Source organism: Triturus cristatus, chromosome 11, assembly GCF_964204655.1.
Source record: "Triturus cristatus chromosome 11, aTriCri1.1, whole genome shotgun sequence".
Classification (NCBI taxonomy): Eukaryota; Metazoa; Chordata; class Amphibia; order Caudata; family Salamandridae; genus Triturus; species Triturus cristatus.
Window position 1 is genome coordinate 357,038,711 of NC_140594.1, and position 17,776 is coordinate 357,056,486.

Here is a 17,776-nt window from a genome sequence, read left to right on the forward strand (position 1 = left end):
TAAATATTTGTGTGTGAGCTTAGAGCATGGGTGGCAGGGAGAAGACACCTGAAAAGCTTGGCTTGCTTTGTTCTCAATGGTCCATGAGGACTCTGAGCTGAGCCAAAGCCACACAACTGTCTTGATCCTGGCTTGAGCCTTTAGTGGTTCACCCATCTCTAAGAACAGCAGACACCCCTCCCTTCCTTTTCAGACACAGGCACCTGAAGTTTGGCGTTATTCATTCTGAAACAGTGTTTTAACAAAAAGTATGGGAACTGTTATTGTAAAAGAAAAAAAAAAGATAGTGAATGTTTCCAACAGATCCCACCCACTTCACTTCAACTACTAAGGTCATCCAAAAGCCATTTGCAAGGAGAGGAGGCTTTGCTTGTTTTTTCATTGCATCTCTTGCCTCATGGTGTTGCTCTATCGCTGCCTAATCAGCGAACACACAAAGTGCCTTGGACTTGGACCTGTTTCTGAACTGCTCATAGTGGAATTTCCAAGTGGAATTCAAATTCACACGTTTATAAAATCTTCAGTGCCCGTGCTCCAAATGTACTTGGTGTGGGAACAACAAACCTGATTTTACCACCCGGAATATCCAGCTAGTAAAATCACTGTGGGAAAAGGCTGCATTGAAGCCTAGACCCCCCATAACCACTTCTCCAACATCAAACAAGGCATGGGGGGATTATATGCTTCCCTCTGCCACCCACCATTCTCAGCTCCTTCCTTCTCACTTCTCACCAACTCTCTCAACCCCACCTTACAAGAGCTCCCTGAACACTCTTAGTAACTACTCAGAGCAGGTGATACATGTGTGCATTAAACCCCATGGAATAACATGTCAAATCTGTGTTCACGTAATCTATCCCTGCAATCTGGAAACTTACAGACTGTACTCAACCCAGATTCAAAGTTCTGTTTTAAATTACGATCCATGCGTAACTGGATGATAGCACACAGATCGGAATTCTGAATTGTGGACCAGTTACCGCATTCTAGAATGTCCTCCTGTCAGATTTCACTAAAAAAAAACATGACGAAATCCATTAGGATAAAATTCTAGTGTATCAATGCAAACCAGGTCGTAATAGGTGTGGTTAACACTGATGCCACATGCTAGGTGTAATTCTGGGGTGGGGAACTCAAGAGAAATTAAACATTGTACCCATTCAATACCCCACAGCATGGTAGTAGCAATCACTGTAAGCACTAATTATCACTCAAGTTCTACATAACTTGGAACTATGGCCTTGGTCTCCAAATCTGCCTGTGTGCTTCTTTCATGATTATGTCTATACAGGTACATAGCTTACAATATATTTGACTTAGGGCCTGGTTACGATTTTAGCAGATGGGATACCTTGTCACAAACGTAACAGATATCCCGTCCGCCATAATACAAGTTTCACTATATCCCATGAAGCTTGTAATATGGCGGTCGGGATATCCGTCACGTTAGTGACAGAGTATCCCACCCGTCAAGATCGTAATCAGGCCCCGAGTTTGGGTTCACTAAGCCCACTTGGCCCATTTGTGTACCTGATGTAACCTCATAGCCTCTAATAAAACTCCACTTCTATCTATGGCACGAAAATACTATTAAATATTATAAACCGATAAGAGGAGAGTGGTGTATGGGATGTGGACGTGTGTGTGTGTGTGTCGGTGGAGGTACGAGGGCAGTGAGAGGACCCATTTATTCTGTCCATTTTCCTCCAGATACCAGCTCGGTCTTCATTCTTGCACTATAATAACATCATACCGGATAGCTAAATAGTCAATCAAGATCATGCATTGATATTGATGATACACAGAGACCACCTGACTCACCTGATATGTCAAATGCCATGCCTACTATAATCTTCCCTCTCCCTTGCCCATTACATCATTTACATGAATGGTATGGTACCCAGGAAGGGCTGGCAGTTTGCAGAGTCGGTTTACTGTATGCAAATAATGTCATTCTGTTCCAGAAAACTACGAGATTTACCATCTTCCAAGATCTTATAGAGACCTGCAGCTTTCCAAGATAGCAGGGAAATGGATCGAAACTTTGATGGAGTGGTGTGGCTGTGAAAGGATCCTTGTTTGGCTTCTTGTCCAGTGTCATTTCTCTGCCACTCACGAATTATTGACTCATGATTAAGTGTTGATGCCAGCCAACCCCAGTTGGTAACTGAGAGCCCGACTGGTTCTGTTAAAAGGAAATAATTCTCCCTGTACCCCTCGTGCATTTTATTACCAGGTCTGTGTGTGCCTGTTGCAGCACTGATGCACATTTGTAATGTTTTAAGATTGATCTGGCTGGCTTTATAGCAGGAGAGACTTTAAAGGGGGCAGAATACCTAACCTTCACTGGCAAAGATAGGATAACTCCCCAGATTCTGAGTATGTCTTTGTATTCCATGACTTGCCCTAGGACGGCCTAGCTCCTCCAGGTAATCCGCATAGACTCTTTGTCAGAAAACACCGCCACCCACCACAAATTCAATAGAAATAACATCCTCCTTGGTGAAGGGGATAGCGTCAATCAAGGTGTTTAACAGTTTAAGAATGGTCCACCTGTTTAACATGTACTGTTGCCCCTTGTTTTACATTCTGGTGTAAACAAGAGACTATAGTTGTCCATGATGCTACATACCTTGTGTGGCGGAGAAGATGGACTAATAACATACCTCTTAGGGGGAAGAAGAAAGCGCGAGCAAGCAAAGAACTCCATGGGAGGCGTAGCTGTCACCGATGTCACTGGATGGTTGAGTTCCCCAGTTTGAGCTTGGTTAGGGGCTTCAGCACCACAGTTGTCTGCGGATATATTGCCTGCTGTTCCCCCTTAGTGACCTCGCTTTTATAGTTGAAACTATAGGGCTTTAAATCTTTGTTAAATGGAGCTGATGTCATAGAGGGTTGCAAAGGAGTATGGGCTGCTGCTGCCTTAAGTTCCTGAGTGACTGTACAGCCTGCAACTCCATCTTTGCCTGCTTAAATTGAACTGGAAAATCTTGTGGTGCAGCAGTTACTGAAGTAGGATGAAGATTCGTAGAGCTCATTCGCAAGAGTGTTGTTGTCTGTGACAATGAATGAGGGGAGGAAGAGGACGGCTGTGGTCCTGGACACCTTGTGCTTGATGTGTTCTGGTTTAAACCCTTGTTGCTGTTTTCAAATTTTAGATAATCATTGGTGTTGGCCAAAGTTTATCCAAAATGTGAAACCATCAACAAGGGTTCTGCGCAGCATTTTTTTGCTTCCTTGTGACAGGTTGGATATCCTCCATAGGTGGTAGGATTTGTGGCACCTCCTTGAGCACACTTGCCATGCACTGCTTCTGTAGGGAAGGGGTGATCGAGATTCTAGGATCAGAGTCAGAAATGCCACTATGGTCTCATTGAAATTTTGCTGGGGCAGCTCGACCAAAGGTTCCCTTTAGAAATTCTGATGTTGAATTGAGATGATATTAGGGTTCGGATTGATCTTTGATGTTCCACCAGAACACCTACAAACTGGTAATCCTTCCAGTTTGTCAATAACAGAGCACCAAGTGCATGGGGGTGGTGAAGATTTTGCATTGCCTATTGTGGCCTTGATAAGTGAGGTCAGACTGGACATTCTACTGTCGATGGAATCAATAAAAGTGGCCATTGTTTGCAATAGCTTCACCTGAAGCTCAAATTGATCTTAGTGCCACTTTAATGCTGCAATAGTGGCCTTCAAAAAGTGCCATGAGGTCAGCAATGTGCTGTCAGAGATAGACTGGGAGTCTGGATCAGGTCTGCCACTCTGTGAGGTAGTGTTTGTGTATCTGACATAACGTGGTGTGCATTCAGGGGGAAAAAGAGGAGACCCAGAGATATTATACTCATGCTAGGTATCACCATCCATGCGTGAAATGCCGGGCCCCTGAAAGAGGATCCCCCATGAGGGAGCAGAGTGTTTTACACCATCAGAGGGTGACCTACGCTCTGGAGATATTGGTTGTTCTGTTGGGCGGGAGTGTGTAATCCCATACTGGCTATGTCAGTGAGTTTTAGTTGGGCATGTATAACGTCCTGTATTGTTAGTGAGTTGGAACAGGTGACTGCTTGTCCTTCTAGGGCTTTGTCCAACTGCTGCCCTGTTTCCGACCTATGGTGTGCAGGATCTTAAATACAGTTGTCTGGCCTCATCTTCTATATAGCCTCAGCTAAATCCGAGAGAGACTGTTCTAATGCGGTAGTATTGGAAAGAAGAGGAGGTGACAAGACAATCTCTTACTGGAGATGGAAACCCTGCGTTTGTGTCTAAATTGGAGAGGTCATTACTTTTGGCAACTATCTTATCTTTGTTCTCCACATGCCTTGAGGTTTTGACACAGGTCATCACCCCTCAAACTATAAAACCAGCAAAAATTAGAAAAAATAACTAGTGCCCTTGCTTACTGGTTGCTTCTTCCTCCTGCAGTCACAATTCAATGGTTGTGGTAATTGCAGCTGTGGCAATGTCCTTGGTGCAGTCTGTGACGACAGCAAGGTGTGAGTCCATGTCTTGAAGCTGGCTAACAGGGCCCATCTGGGGGGGTTGGTTTCTGGTTGGGGCCCCTCTGATCCACCAGGCAAGTGTCCTGAACCTTAAACCCATTCGGCCACACTGCCGCACTCCCCAGCCAAGTCTGGAATCCCAAGCCAGAGGGGAACAGTTAGGAGCGGGGGAAAGGCTGGGGCTGGAATCCCTAAAGCCTGGGAGACCTGGAGTTTTGAGACCCCAGTTTGTCTTAAGGCAGAGTGTGAGCAAACCTGACCATCAGGGGCCTTCGTAAGGGCTGAGCTGTGCTGTGTAGCTGTGAGCGTGGGCCCATATCACAAGATGGAGGTTTAGGGTCTTGAGCCTCTGACCAAACCCACAAACAGGCTGAGTGCTGGGTGACAACTGCAGTCGTTGTTGTCAGTGTGGGTCCCCGAGACAGTTGCCCAATTTTCCAGCTCTTGAATTCAGTGCTATGTAGCATAACTATCTGAACTGGTAGGGAGCCTCTGCTGGCTGGAGGCAAGGTAAGGCGAGCTAGAAGACTGTGGGCTGGCACATGCTTTTCCCTGCATATAGGGGCCATTCTACATGCTCCCTGCCTGTGTCCAATATTTCCTGGTTCTGTTATGTTCTTTCTCGTTTGTTGCCTCCTTAAATTAGAATTCACTCACCGTGGTCTGTGCATAACAGAGGATCATTCTATGCTTAAGCAGGCTCTTAAAACTCAAATGTTGCATTATTTACTGCTAATTATCCCTTCAGTATCTTATGATAACATCAATATTTTAGGGGCATTGATACTTTAGGTGCTGGGGCATCAGAACAGAACTGAAAGCATGGTTGTTGATACTATCACATATGCTATTAAGAGGTACAATTTCTGGTTCTCACGAAGACTCTTCCCATCACTACACACTCTATGTGTTCTTGAACTTAAATGAATAATTGTATTCTTTGCCTGCTAGAACACCATTTATTGCAAAGTTATTTTGAGGCAACTTCCTTTTTTGCCAGATCTTTAGGCCTGGTGGCTTCCTACATGGATGTAGCGGAGTCATGTCATATGAAAATTGCTCAACATGGGCTGCTAACAACAGCTATTATTTCGATTTTGGATAGCACAGATTCTTGGCAGATTAATTAACAGACAGTAATATTGTCAACTGATTGGCCCTCACTTATTCAATCTAAGGAAGAATTGTAGATGCATTAGAAATCAAACCTGTGACTCGCTAGTAACGCATCTCGAAATCAAGTGTCTTAACCCCCTAAACTCAATATTCTGTGTATGTGTGAGCACCCTCAAACAAGCACATGTTGTATTGTCTGAAAACACACGATTGGTCAACAGATAGGTAGCAGCATCTTTCTGAAGATGAATTTAAAAATATTTAATGAGCTCACTGTAATTTCACAGAAGGAATTGTCAGAAAAGGGTGCTCGGCTTGAAATATCTTTGTGAAAATTGGTTCAAATGTGCTTTGTATTGAGAGCTGTAGAAGGTGCATTTTAGTTGTAAAATCACTCATTCCCCTTTTTAAAGATCTGTCAGTGGCCAATAAACTTTGTCAAATCCACTACAACATGTTTGTTGTAATCATATCATTTTCGAATAGAATGTTTAAAATGCACAATTTATCACTTGATTTTCTTGCATTCGCTCTAAAGTTAACTCTGCCCCATTGTTTAAAGTCGATTGGTTGTTCTGCTAGCCCTCTCCTTGCTGAAGTTCGGGTCTAGTTGCGCCCCAGGTCAGTTCTCCACTATTCCCTTTCTACTATGTATTTTTGTTCATAACCTTAAATAGCCTCTTGCACCTTCCCCAGTTCACTTTCTGATATAGCACACATAGTTACGCATAGTTAGGGCATAGTTACTTGGCACTGCACCTTTGAAGCAGGGATTTAGGAATGGCTTCTGTGTTACAAAAGAAAGGGACATCTACACAAACATAGGCCTGTAGAAGGGGAAGGCTTTAGAAGAGCAAGTCACATGTTTGACGGATATGGCATCCTGTCCACTCAATAAAGCCACATTTAGCATACAGAGGTAATGGACTTCCTAAGAATTTCCTCTTTTTTCATTTGGGGCATACGAAGTTTGCTTGGAAGCATGTATGTATGCATGTATGTACGTGGCCCTAGCCAATTAGCAGCCAAACTCGATAGAGGATCAAAGACAAGGATACAGTAAACAACTGATTTTGATAGCTGATTTGTTGGCTATTACTCCACCATGATGTAGTGTCCTTTAAAGAGGGGCATCTTATATTGTTTCCTGAATAGAAGCACGGTTGGGGCATATGCAGTATCATCCTAAAGAGCGACCCACATTGTATTTTGACACTAAAATATTTAGTCTCAGAATGCATGTTTGAAGTTGAATATCCAAATGTTGACTTGTGCCCTAAATGCTGAACTGTTTTTCTTCATTGTATAGCTGCTTTCTTATGGTACTGTCACTATGCTATTTTCAGCTTTCAAAGAGCTGCACCCTCCAGAGACACCTGCCCCCTACCCATCAAGTCCGAACCAGACGCTGATAGAGGTGATAACGGAAAGAACCAACCTCAGTGGCAGTGCGGCCCGCTCCTCCAAGATCCTGTACGTCATCACGACCAGTCCCAGCCAACCACCCACCAACATGCCAGGTAAAGTGTTAGAACTTGAGCCTCTCAACTGAGCCTTTCAAGTTGGGGATGTTGGGACTGTCTGGATTCTTTGGCGTAGCCGAATTCTACATCGTTAGCCATCGGCTGTCTTGTGAGGGAGCACCATTTTACAGCTGTTCTTCCTAATCAAGTTGTTTTCTGCACTAACCAACTCAGATCATAAAATTAGTGACAGGACTAGTCAACGGGAGAATAACAGTGTGTGTAACAGAATCCAGTGTGTTTTACTCACCAACCACCCAGGTGTTGTAATGGAACGAGTGGGATGAGCTACTCCCCAACCAATGTTTTTCTGAGACAATATTCAAAGAACAAGGTGGACCAAAGATCAAACGAGGAAAGCGATTCTTTTTAAGAATTAAACTCCTTGTGTCATTGAGGTATACATTGCGCAGTCAATATTACATGCATGCATAAACATTCCAGGCAATTAAGCACGTGTTGGTGCCTCGAGCTGTCTCCCGCGCTACCTGCACATCTGCAGATCTGTGTAATGTGTTTACTAGCCCTGGGCGAAATTTGCATTATCCGGAGTAATCGGAGTAATTTAAGTACTTAGGCACTGCTCCTGTGATATGAAATTGCCAAAATTATGCAGTTACGCCAGTTTGAGTATATAAGAGTGATTTGGGACAAAACTCTACCGCAGGAGCACAGGGACAACACACTAATGTTAGAATGAAAGGAAACAATATTCAGTTAATGGTGGATTCAGGCTATTATACTATTAAAGGTAAAGAAATGTTTTTACCTAAATGGACACAAGTTAATCTGTTACGAAAGGACATTAGCCCAGATGGTTACGAGGGAGAGAACATTGATATAATTGGATAAATGCTGATGAAAATTGAATTCCAGAACAGACAAATTGAAAGAAAAGTGTATGTGGCAGTGAGTGTCTCTCCCATTTAGTATGGCATTGCCAATATGATGTACAAATAATTGTCAGTCCAAGAGCTCCCAACCAGTCATGGTAGTTGAGGATATATCGGTCGAAGAAATTCCTGAAGGTTCTAAAAGTGTTTTTGATGGTATATTGGGAAAGTTAAAGGGTTATGCAAACAAAATCATGGTAAAACCAGGTGCAGTGCCTGTGGAGCATAGGTTAAGGAAGATACCCATCACAGCATGAAAGGAAGTTCATAGAATGCTTTTCTGATAGACTTAAAACCAACAATGGCACACAGATGGTGTGTGACAAGATGAAGAGTTCTTTGAAAACCTGTGGTATTCCTCATTCTCACACGTGCTTGTACAACCCACAAGCTAATAGTATAGTGAAGAGGGTCAATCGCATGTTGAATGATGCTATCCAGATGGCTTAGACCAATAAAAAAGATGCCCACATTATGGTCATGGATTTGATTTGGGTTGATCATACCACAAAAATGGAGTTACAGGGATGATACCTTTTGACCTAATGAGAGGCAGTTAGGCTCGCATGAAAATGTTGCCAGCTTGGATGTTGTGTTTGGTGGATGGTGACGAGGTTATTTCTGTTTAAAGGAAAGATTGGAAAAGTAATATCAAGGTTGGAGATTTGGTGAAGGTGAGATCTGGACAGATGTGGGGGTGGTCTCATGAGGTTTTGTAGACCCCAGAAAGTCAGAGAGGTGCACAAGATTTTTGTCTGGCTAGAAAATGGCAAGAACTGGAATCTGAGAATGGTGGATTTGTACGGTAAATCTGGTCAGGTATGTGTGGATGAAAGTAGTAAGTGTAGCAGTTTTTTAAAATATGAATCATGATAAAGTGTTAGGTAGGAGAGTGAGGGATTCCGAAATACTTCAGAGAGTTGTTGCAGCAGGAGGAGATGGTGAAGACAACAGAGGACAAGTGGTTCAAATGCAGGGAGATACATTGGAAACTCAAGAGTGAGAGAGAATACCAAGGTTTCATAGAGCTGAATATTTGCATGACTACGACCGATGAAACTTTCTGTTATTCCTCTTACCTTTTCATATTTTTCAATTGAATGTTATAATTGCCACAATGATGTTTTGAATATTTATTGTTTTTTTAATGTTCCTTCTTCAGTTTGTTTTCCAGTTTAAATATTTATTTTGTTTGTAGAGGGGGTGGATATGTTATCACCTGAGCCGCTCAGCTGAGGAATGTTGGGACTGTTTGGATTATTTTGCGTAGGCAAGTTCTACATCAAGTCAGTTTATCGGCTGAGTAGTGATGGAACTCCATGTTACAACTGTTTTTCCTCATAAAGATGTTTCCTGCACTAACAGGCTCCTGTAGATCATAATCAAAATCACAGCATTGGTGTAATGGTGTGACCACAGTGGAATTGAGTGTGCTGGTGTTATAGGATTAAACTGCCAATCCCAAACCTCTACTCTCTAAGATTGGAGCTAATGGTATGAGCGCTAACTGAATATTCTACAAACAGTGATGAAAATTAACCCTTCTCCTGAATATGGGATTGCTAGTAATGTTCTAAAAGCAACACAACCTGTTATATGTCCTTGATTTTGAGAGAGCATAGTTGGACTTGAAGGTGTGTGGGTGGGTGTTTGCATGGGAGGAATGTATGGATAGAGAGAGGGATGCAGTACATGTCGTTGGAATGGAATGTCAGAGTGGTATGTATTGTGGACATAGCGAAGACAGCAGTCGCATGGGCTTGCGGCATGGTAGAGACCTGTCCTAAATTGTCACTTCTGTTATGTGGAATATTTTTCTATAAAACCTCATCACCTCCACAGTTCCCCGTAATCTTAGTTCCCGTGCTTGTTGTTTCTAGGAATTGACAAAGTCCCCAATCTTTGTCGTGATGGAATTCTTACAAAATAACTGGTTTCAAGCTTGAGAAAATCCCATCACGGTGGCAGAAACTTCAACTTCCTGTAAAAAATGCTGTCCACACTACAGAAAAGCTAGACATGACGTTACAAGTTTGCATTCTTTCTTGAAGTTATCTGCATAGCTTTTATGACATTGTTTAATAATAAACACTTTAAAAAACATACTGTAGCAAATAACATTTAAAATGTTCTAGTGAAGAAAGCACACCTTTTAAAAGGTCATTTATAGCATTTTAGCCAAAAATATATTCTTTTTTAAAATTCCAAAATAATCCTGTTAGTTACAAGTACAAAACATCGTTTGCCACATTTTAGATACAAACACTTTTTATTTTTAGCTTTTAACTAACTGGGTGTCTTTGTTACAACAGGAATAGTTTTTTGAAAGTTTAGATTTCATAACGTTTTAACAAGGAAGTTCAGGTTTTGGAAATGTTAAGCAACATTTATGACATTTTAGTAAATAATTACATGGTATAACCTCCCACTAACCTTATATAACCTGTAATCTTTTAAATTCAATTGAAAAAATAAAAATGTTATTTATAACAGTTTAAACACTGAAAACCGGACAGAGGTTGGGGTTAAAGGTCTGGTCTACTGGACTCTGAGAATCAATGTTCTTGAAGGGCTTCAGTGATCTAATTGATGGTTCGGATTGCCACGTGACATGTGGTGTCACCAGCGGTGGTATTCTGGATGACATCATGCTTGAAGTCATGAGCAGTGTGCACTGTGGAGAGTGATTGATGTATAGCTGTGAATGGCTAAGTTATAGTTTTTGGACTATAACTATAATATTCCTTCATATTTTGTTTTTAAGGTTATTTGTATGCTATTTGATAACACTTTACTTGCTGGTCTGAGTATGAAAACCACAACTGTCTCTTGCCAACTATTTTTCAGTGATATAGTCTGGGTTTTGTTACTATAAACTTTGCACATTGCCGAAGAACGCACCCAATGTGCACTCAGAAAAGGATATGGCCAATCCATGTCGTCCCAGAACCCACTATCACTTGGCTTTCAGCCGTGCACTGCAGGCTCTTAGCACAGGACATGGACTTCAGTAATCTCCTGCCACATACCCCAGCCCTGTGATCTTTCACAGACAACACTTGCTAAATAGCATTGCTTTTGTACCTACTCTGTGCCCAGACCATGTTCTCTCAATACCTACTGTACCGGGACAGCTGCCATGTGGTGTAGCAGCCTGTGGGCATAGAAACAGGTCTTTGAGCATGCCTTGTGACTAGGCCTGGGCCAAATTTGAAATATGCCAGAGTAATTGGAGTAATTTTGATAGTTACGCATTACTCTGATGATGTGAAATTACCAAAATTATATGATTACTCCAGCTCGAGCCATTAAGAGTAATTTGGGGCAAAAATCCAACGCAGGAGAACAGGAACAATGAACTAAGAGGGAGCGAATGAATGTTGGCTACTGCTGTTTGTTTCCTGTAGCAGTTAGCTCTATTTTCTTACTGCAAAATGCTGGATTATGCTTCTCACACAATAGCACAAAATTATGAGTAATTTTGTGTCAATTACGGATAATTACGCTAGAGAGAATTTCTCCAGTTACCCCCACTCCTACTTAACATAACATAACATTTTTGATTTACTGCTGCCCATCTCAAGATAATGACAATGCACCACCCTTTAAGCAGTGGTGCCTGGTGACATTTGCAAGTGGTGAGGCGTAAAATTAATGTTGTACTGCACTCTGGCAAGCGAGCGTAGTGAGCAAGCCCGAACAATGTATAGGGGCGTGGGGGGGTTCTCCCACAGAGAAAATTTTGAAAAAAGAGTGGACAAATGGTGCATTTTCAAGCAAATTTGAGGAAGCAGGAAGGTTAATAAAGCCATAAGATTTAATTATTTATCATTTAAGAAATTGCCAATTTTTATGAGCTATAGAAGACAATCTTTGCTTATGCTGATGTTATCATTTGCCCATATTAACTTTTGAACAAACTGATACACTTGTAATGGTTCTAACTATACAATAAATACATTCATTGACTGTGCAGTGCTGTACACCAATATGATGACACTATGGGGCATAATATCAAGATCCGGCGTTAAAATTATTGCCGCTTTAGCGGCAGAAAACTGCCGCTAAAGTGGCGATAATGGGCTTGATAATATACCCTTGAGAATTCTAATAGAAGCCCACGTTCTGGTGTGAACATGGGCTTCTATGGGAATTCTCAAAGGCATATTATCAAGCCCATTATCGCCACTTTAGCGGCAGTTTTCTGCCGCTATAGCGGCGATAATTTTAACGCTGGATCGTGATAATATGCCCCGAATTCCTTAAAATAATTTTCTGTTTTCATGCAATGGAGCTGCTGCTCTAGTACGCAGAATTTTCTGAAAAAAGCATGGTTTACAAACATGACGTCTCAAATATTATCTGTCTCCAATTTAAGTTTATTCTTTAATAATATCATGTTTGTGGCTTACTGCATACTTTGTAATTTAAATGTTAAGTCTGAGGAAATCGAGGTGACGCGAAGGAATGTGTAGCCTTGATTTGATTATTTTTTCCAATCTGTGGATATTTATATTGCTGTCTTGGTGAGTTCTATACACAAGTAGCCCCTTACTTTAAATTACGGACTAAACTAAAAGACATGCAGCTATAGCTGTGGGAAGCCAGGAATGAGAGTTCCTTCAACGCTGCATTGCGAGATATGTCTGCGCAGCAGACTTTTAGTTTTAATTTTCACACACGAGAGGCAGAAACAAAACATTCCTTGTGGAGCTCAACAAAGCATGTCGATGAATGGCCCCTTATAGCCACCCTTATGGAGGGTGCACTTAGTCTGCTAGACTGTTTCCAAATACATTGACTCACTACCATCTGTCTCCTGTGAAGAGACAAGAACGTGTGTGAAGGGTGTGTACTGTGCACATCATCATTCACTCACTCCCTGACCCTCCCTCAGCAGAGCCCATGAGGGAAAAGGTGGCAACCGACTGTCATCGAGACATTATCCCTGATTGGCTACTGCAGTTTATCCCGGTATAGACACTTTCACAATGCCGTCCCTCTCATTTTGCACAGGTCCCCGAGTGCTTATAGGGAAGTACACCTGACGCTGTGTAAATCCGGGCAACTGGGTGCATTGCATGTGCTTAAGAGGGCCTTTAACACCAGTAGGGCTCACGCAGTGCAGCAATTGTCTTCTGTGAGCCAGGTTAGCACTAGTTACACTGTCTCCGTGCTACCAGGAAAGGGATGAAGTGGCGCCTTAGGTCCGTTGTGGTCTTTGGTGAGCTACACAGTGTGGAAAGGAGGGTCAGTGCTCAGAGCGGTGGCACCGAGCTGAGAACAGGTGTGAAAATGCACTGTTTAGACACCAGGCTTGGGAAACAATGGGAGTTGTGAACGGGTAGCTGTAGTATGAGTGAGGGGTGAGGCATCTTGTCTCAGGAGCTCACAGATGTCTAACCACAGAGAGGACCACCAGGCATTATGGTGGGTGGTTTCCCAATTTTCTACTGATCATATCCTTGGGGTCATTGTCTGTGAGGTGCAGTAGTGATGGCTGGCATGACGAGAGAGGGTCGCGCGGGTGAGGGGCGCTGGAGGTGTCGCGTGGGGGGGTTAATTTAATTTTTTTTAAATTAACAAAAATGTACCTTCGCCTCCGGTGCCGGACTCCCACGTCACGCCTCCTGCTCTCTTGCAAACAGGAAGCAGAAGCAGGCAGCCTCTCTCTCTTCCCCTAAGCCATTCACAACACTGCAATGGCAGCGTTGTGATTGGCTAGGATGCCGTCCTTACAGGCGTCTTAGGGGAGGCCGTTTTTTTCATGCAGGCAGCGCAGCAGCCTACATGAAGAAAATGGAGAGTGCTATGACTGGTTTGGTCAGCCCTGGGGCCGACTAAACAGCCAGGGCCCATAACATTGGGCTAGCTACTCCTCCCCGACCTGCCCACCTGCCCGCCCCCAACTAGGCATACCCTTCTTCTGCTTTCTCGCAGTGCGAGAAGCAGAAACGTAAAATGGTATTTATACCATTTTACGTTTCTGCTTCTCGCGCTGCGAGAAAGCAGTGGGGCGATGCTCCGACGCCCCCGTGGAGGAGCTGCCACTGCCTTTAAAATTGATCAAAAATACTTCCATAAATCAAGACACTTCTTAGAACAACATCAGCGAAGTAGCCTGCTTCTCAGAAGTACTAAAGTACTTCTGGGAAGTGACCATTTAAGCAGAAATATCCGCTGACATGTCCAAGTGTGCCAGGCAGTGATCTCGATTATTTCAAGATGGAGCCGCATCACCATTTTGGAACAGGGCACAGCTTTCCTACATGGCTGTGACGTACACACATGGGCTGACAGACCCTGATCATGGCTCAGCAAACCCTGCTTGATTTTTTCTATTTTGGGGCCAGAAGTTGCCCATCTGGATAAACCCTAATCACACCTGGGGTCGCGGTGTGATTCTGCTGGTTCACAATTTAATTGTATAAGCAATTATTTGGATTGTAATGAGAAACGTCTTATCTAATGAGGAAGCAATGTGTCATATACAGCACGTCATTAATAGGCAAGGACACACAAAGAAAAAGATTGGGCTGCGTATTTTGTGTATGTTTTGAAACAGCATCCTTTGTATAATAGAATGGTGCATATGAACATGTAACTTAAAAGTGTAAGCCACACATTGTGCTGGCTGACAGGTGGATTGTATTAGCAATTTTTTGCAAATGCAGAATCAATAAACTTGGGACGAACTTTGGTCTATCTAAACTTAGCTCCATGAAAAGCCTGTTGTGTCAGAGCTCAGACAATTCATGCATCATTTCATTCAACGCCATTACAGTTGAAGTTGCAATCCTTGTGACCAAGACAGCAGGTCTTCACTGGGTTGTTCACAGGTCAGCATAGTATATTTGTTACTTTTTGTTAAATTTACAAAGCAGACAAGCAGTGCTCTTAATAACAATGTAAATATAGGGAGATTTCTCAAAGCTGCTTTCAAAATTACCACTTGATATGGATGTTATGGAGTCAACTCAAAGTTTGGGTGTAAAATGGCATATGTCAAAAACCGGCAGCGTATTCCTGCCACTATTGCGGTTTTCCCTCCTCCATTTAGATGCATGGGAAGCCTCAGCTGACTCCGACATTGGTAAAAACTTGCTGACAGCAAATTTGTGACAGGGCCACAGGTTAAACGGTGTAGGAAGACCTGTGCTACTCAAGGTGAGCCTTGCAATGCTGTTATTTCCTGGTCTCATTCACAATGTATGGCATGATGGCTGCAAACATGAAAAATGCCCAAAACTCCTCTGCTGGAAAATAGCTTACTACTTGTCAGGGATATTTTTAATTTGCTCACCATACAATACTGCTTCAGGGGGCTTATTTCTGACAAAAATAAACAAATAAATAAATAAAAGGACTGAGTCACCATAACACGGCTTCCAGTGCAAATTCCCTGCCACAGCATCTGGAGATTTAAGTATGAGAAGCTGGCCTTCTCTAGACCAGTGCTCCAGCTGTGCCGCAGCCAGCGTTCTGTTCTTTAAATGAGTCCCTTAGTCTTTCACAATAAAATTAGTAAGAAGCATTCACATAATTGCTACAAAGGAATATGCTGAGCCAAACGAATATGAACTTCCAACAATAATATTAACAGTCTGTTGCAATTGACCTACCTTGTGTGTTGTCATTGGCTTTTGGCAATATCAATATGAGAATGATATCTAAATTTGGTATGATCTCAGATTATTTCTGTGGACCAATACATTTGATTCTGCTCGAATAGCTAAAAAACAAAGAATGTTTTAATCACAAACAGATATAGATATTGATTTTGTAAATCCCCATTGAATTGCACTAAATATAAGATTGATATTGGTGTGCATCATAACGCTAACTCAATAAATCAACATTTTGAAAGATCATATGCGTCAAATTTGAAAATTAATTTCACAGAAATGCAAAATTTACACATATTTGTAAATCTCGATAATATTCAATATGGTTTTTCAAAATCAGTATTTGTTCTCCATCAACAATCTTATGCCCACGATCAAATTCCAAAACCCTTTGAGGGCTGCTTCATTGGCTCAATCCAATCCTGAGCTGTATGTGCAACAAGCAATAGACAATATGTGGACAATATGACAGTCATTAATCTGTATGCCACACTCCAAGTTTCACTCTCTGTATTGGCCTCTCATGCCGTCTGTTTGAAAATGAGGCTGCTGGGGTCAAGTGGTCTAGTCCAGGAAGGACATCTTTAATTTAGGCTTCATCTTTGGATGGGAACCACTATGGCTGTGCAGAAGGGGACTACTAAAGCCTGGAAGTTCATTCAAGCAGGACAATGCTATGGATAGGCCTTCAACCCGTGAAGGGAACTTCAATGTTAGGAAGTATAGTGGTCAGGATTAACTTCCAGATAGGTACTGCTACATTTAGGTTTCTCGATCACAAGGATACACCCATCGCTTGTTCTCTCCCTCTTGCAATGGACTTCCACAAAGAGGTGTCCCTGTGGAAAGGTACAGCTATGATCAAGGCTTTCACAAATTGATGTGGCTGGGTGGCATCCTTTAGAATAAACCTAGAAGGGTCAAGCCTTCTGATCTAGAAGGAATGCCTGCTGCTGAGTGAGCTTATAGTAAATCCTGGTTTGTAAAGTCTGTGGTACAATGCAATTTTCTGTTTCACGAGTGCTAATGAAAGTTGTCCGCTTTCTTCCACAGGATGGACAGTCTATGCCCTGACAGCACTCCTCATTCTCACAGTGATCGCCATCCTTGCAAAGATCCTTCTACATGTTTCTCTCAAGTAAGTCCTAGTCAACAGCATTTTGCACCATCTACTACCTCAATGGCTAATAAATTTGTGTGTTGAAAGAGAGGGTCGGATCTACAAATTGTAGTTGCTGGATGAATACCACCCCAGAACTCAGATTCAAATATGCCTGAGACTGTAGACCGACCAAATGGTAACGTAAAATCAGATTTTCAGGTTAGCCGAAAGAAATCTGTATGTGTAATAATGACTTTTTGATTTAATGTGGACACACAACCCATGCTTATCTAATACTGGTATACATCCTCTGAAGTTCATCCAAATATATTGTATTTACTATTCAATTTCTGCCCCCAACAGACTGCTTGCCAACACACCCTAGTCCTTGCCCCATACACTCTGGGATTTAGGGAGGAAAGTCTCCCCTGAATGTTTGACAGTGGACTACAGACTTCTAGGCCAGACACCTCATGTTTTAAAATTCGAATATGTTATACCTTACATTGGTAAATTAGGAGTAAAATGCTTTTATGGAGAAAAGACATCACTGGATGAGTAATAAGATGATTTCATTTGAAAAAACCCTGTTTTAAAAATGTTCTTTTTCCTCGTAGCTAGTGCTCTAATTGATTAAATAGGTGTAGTGTATATTCATTCTGAAGGTCTTCTTTAGATCAGCCACCAATAATAATAACAGACCTCCTCTGGCACCATTATGCTCATGGTATTGGTCTGGGGATATCACAGGAAGGGTACAATTAGAAGCTGGTGCCAGACTCTTGCATGTCTTTGGGGTGCATTGTGTGGATTTTAAAGCATAAATCAGACCAGCATGCCACATGTCTGAAGCCTGACATATAGCACTATACCACAGTCCCAAATTGATATTTACATTAGCTCGCGGCCACAAAAGTACAACCCCGTTTTGACCAGAACACCTGAAGGGAAATAGTCCTTTTGCTTGTTCACTAGAAGGATGCAGAGCCCATTCTACTAATTGATCACATGGACT

The 17,776-nt window shown here is 42.3% G+C and overlaps 1 protein-coding gene across 1 annotated transcript in view; it reads left to right on the plus strand.

Annotated features, from left to right (window-relative positions):
• KREMEN1 (kringle containing transmembrane protein 1) overlaps window positions 1-17,776 on the plus strand; it is a 366,592-nt gene that overhangs the window by 346,548 nt on the left and 2,268 nt on the right. Inside the window, exons 7-8 of the mRNA XM_085633315.1 lie at window positions 6,965-7,138; window positions 16,713-16,797. Coding sequence (XP_085489441.1) covers window positions 6,965-7,138; window positions 16,713-16,797 — 259 coding nt within the window. The remainder of the gene's footprint in view (window positions 1-6,964; window positions 7,139-16,712; window positions 16,798-17,776) is intronic.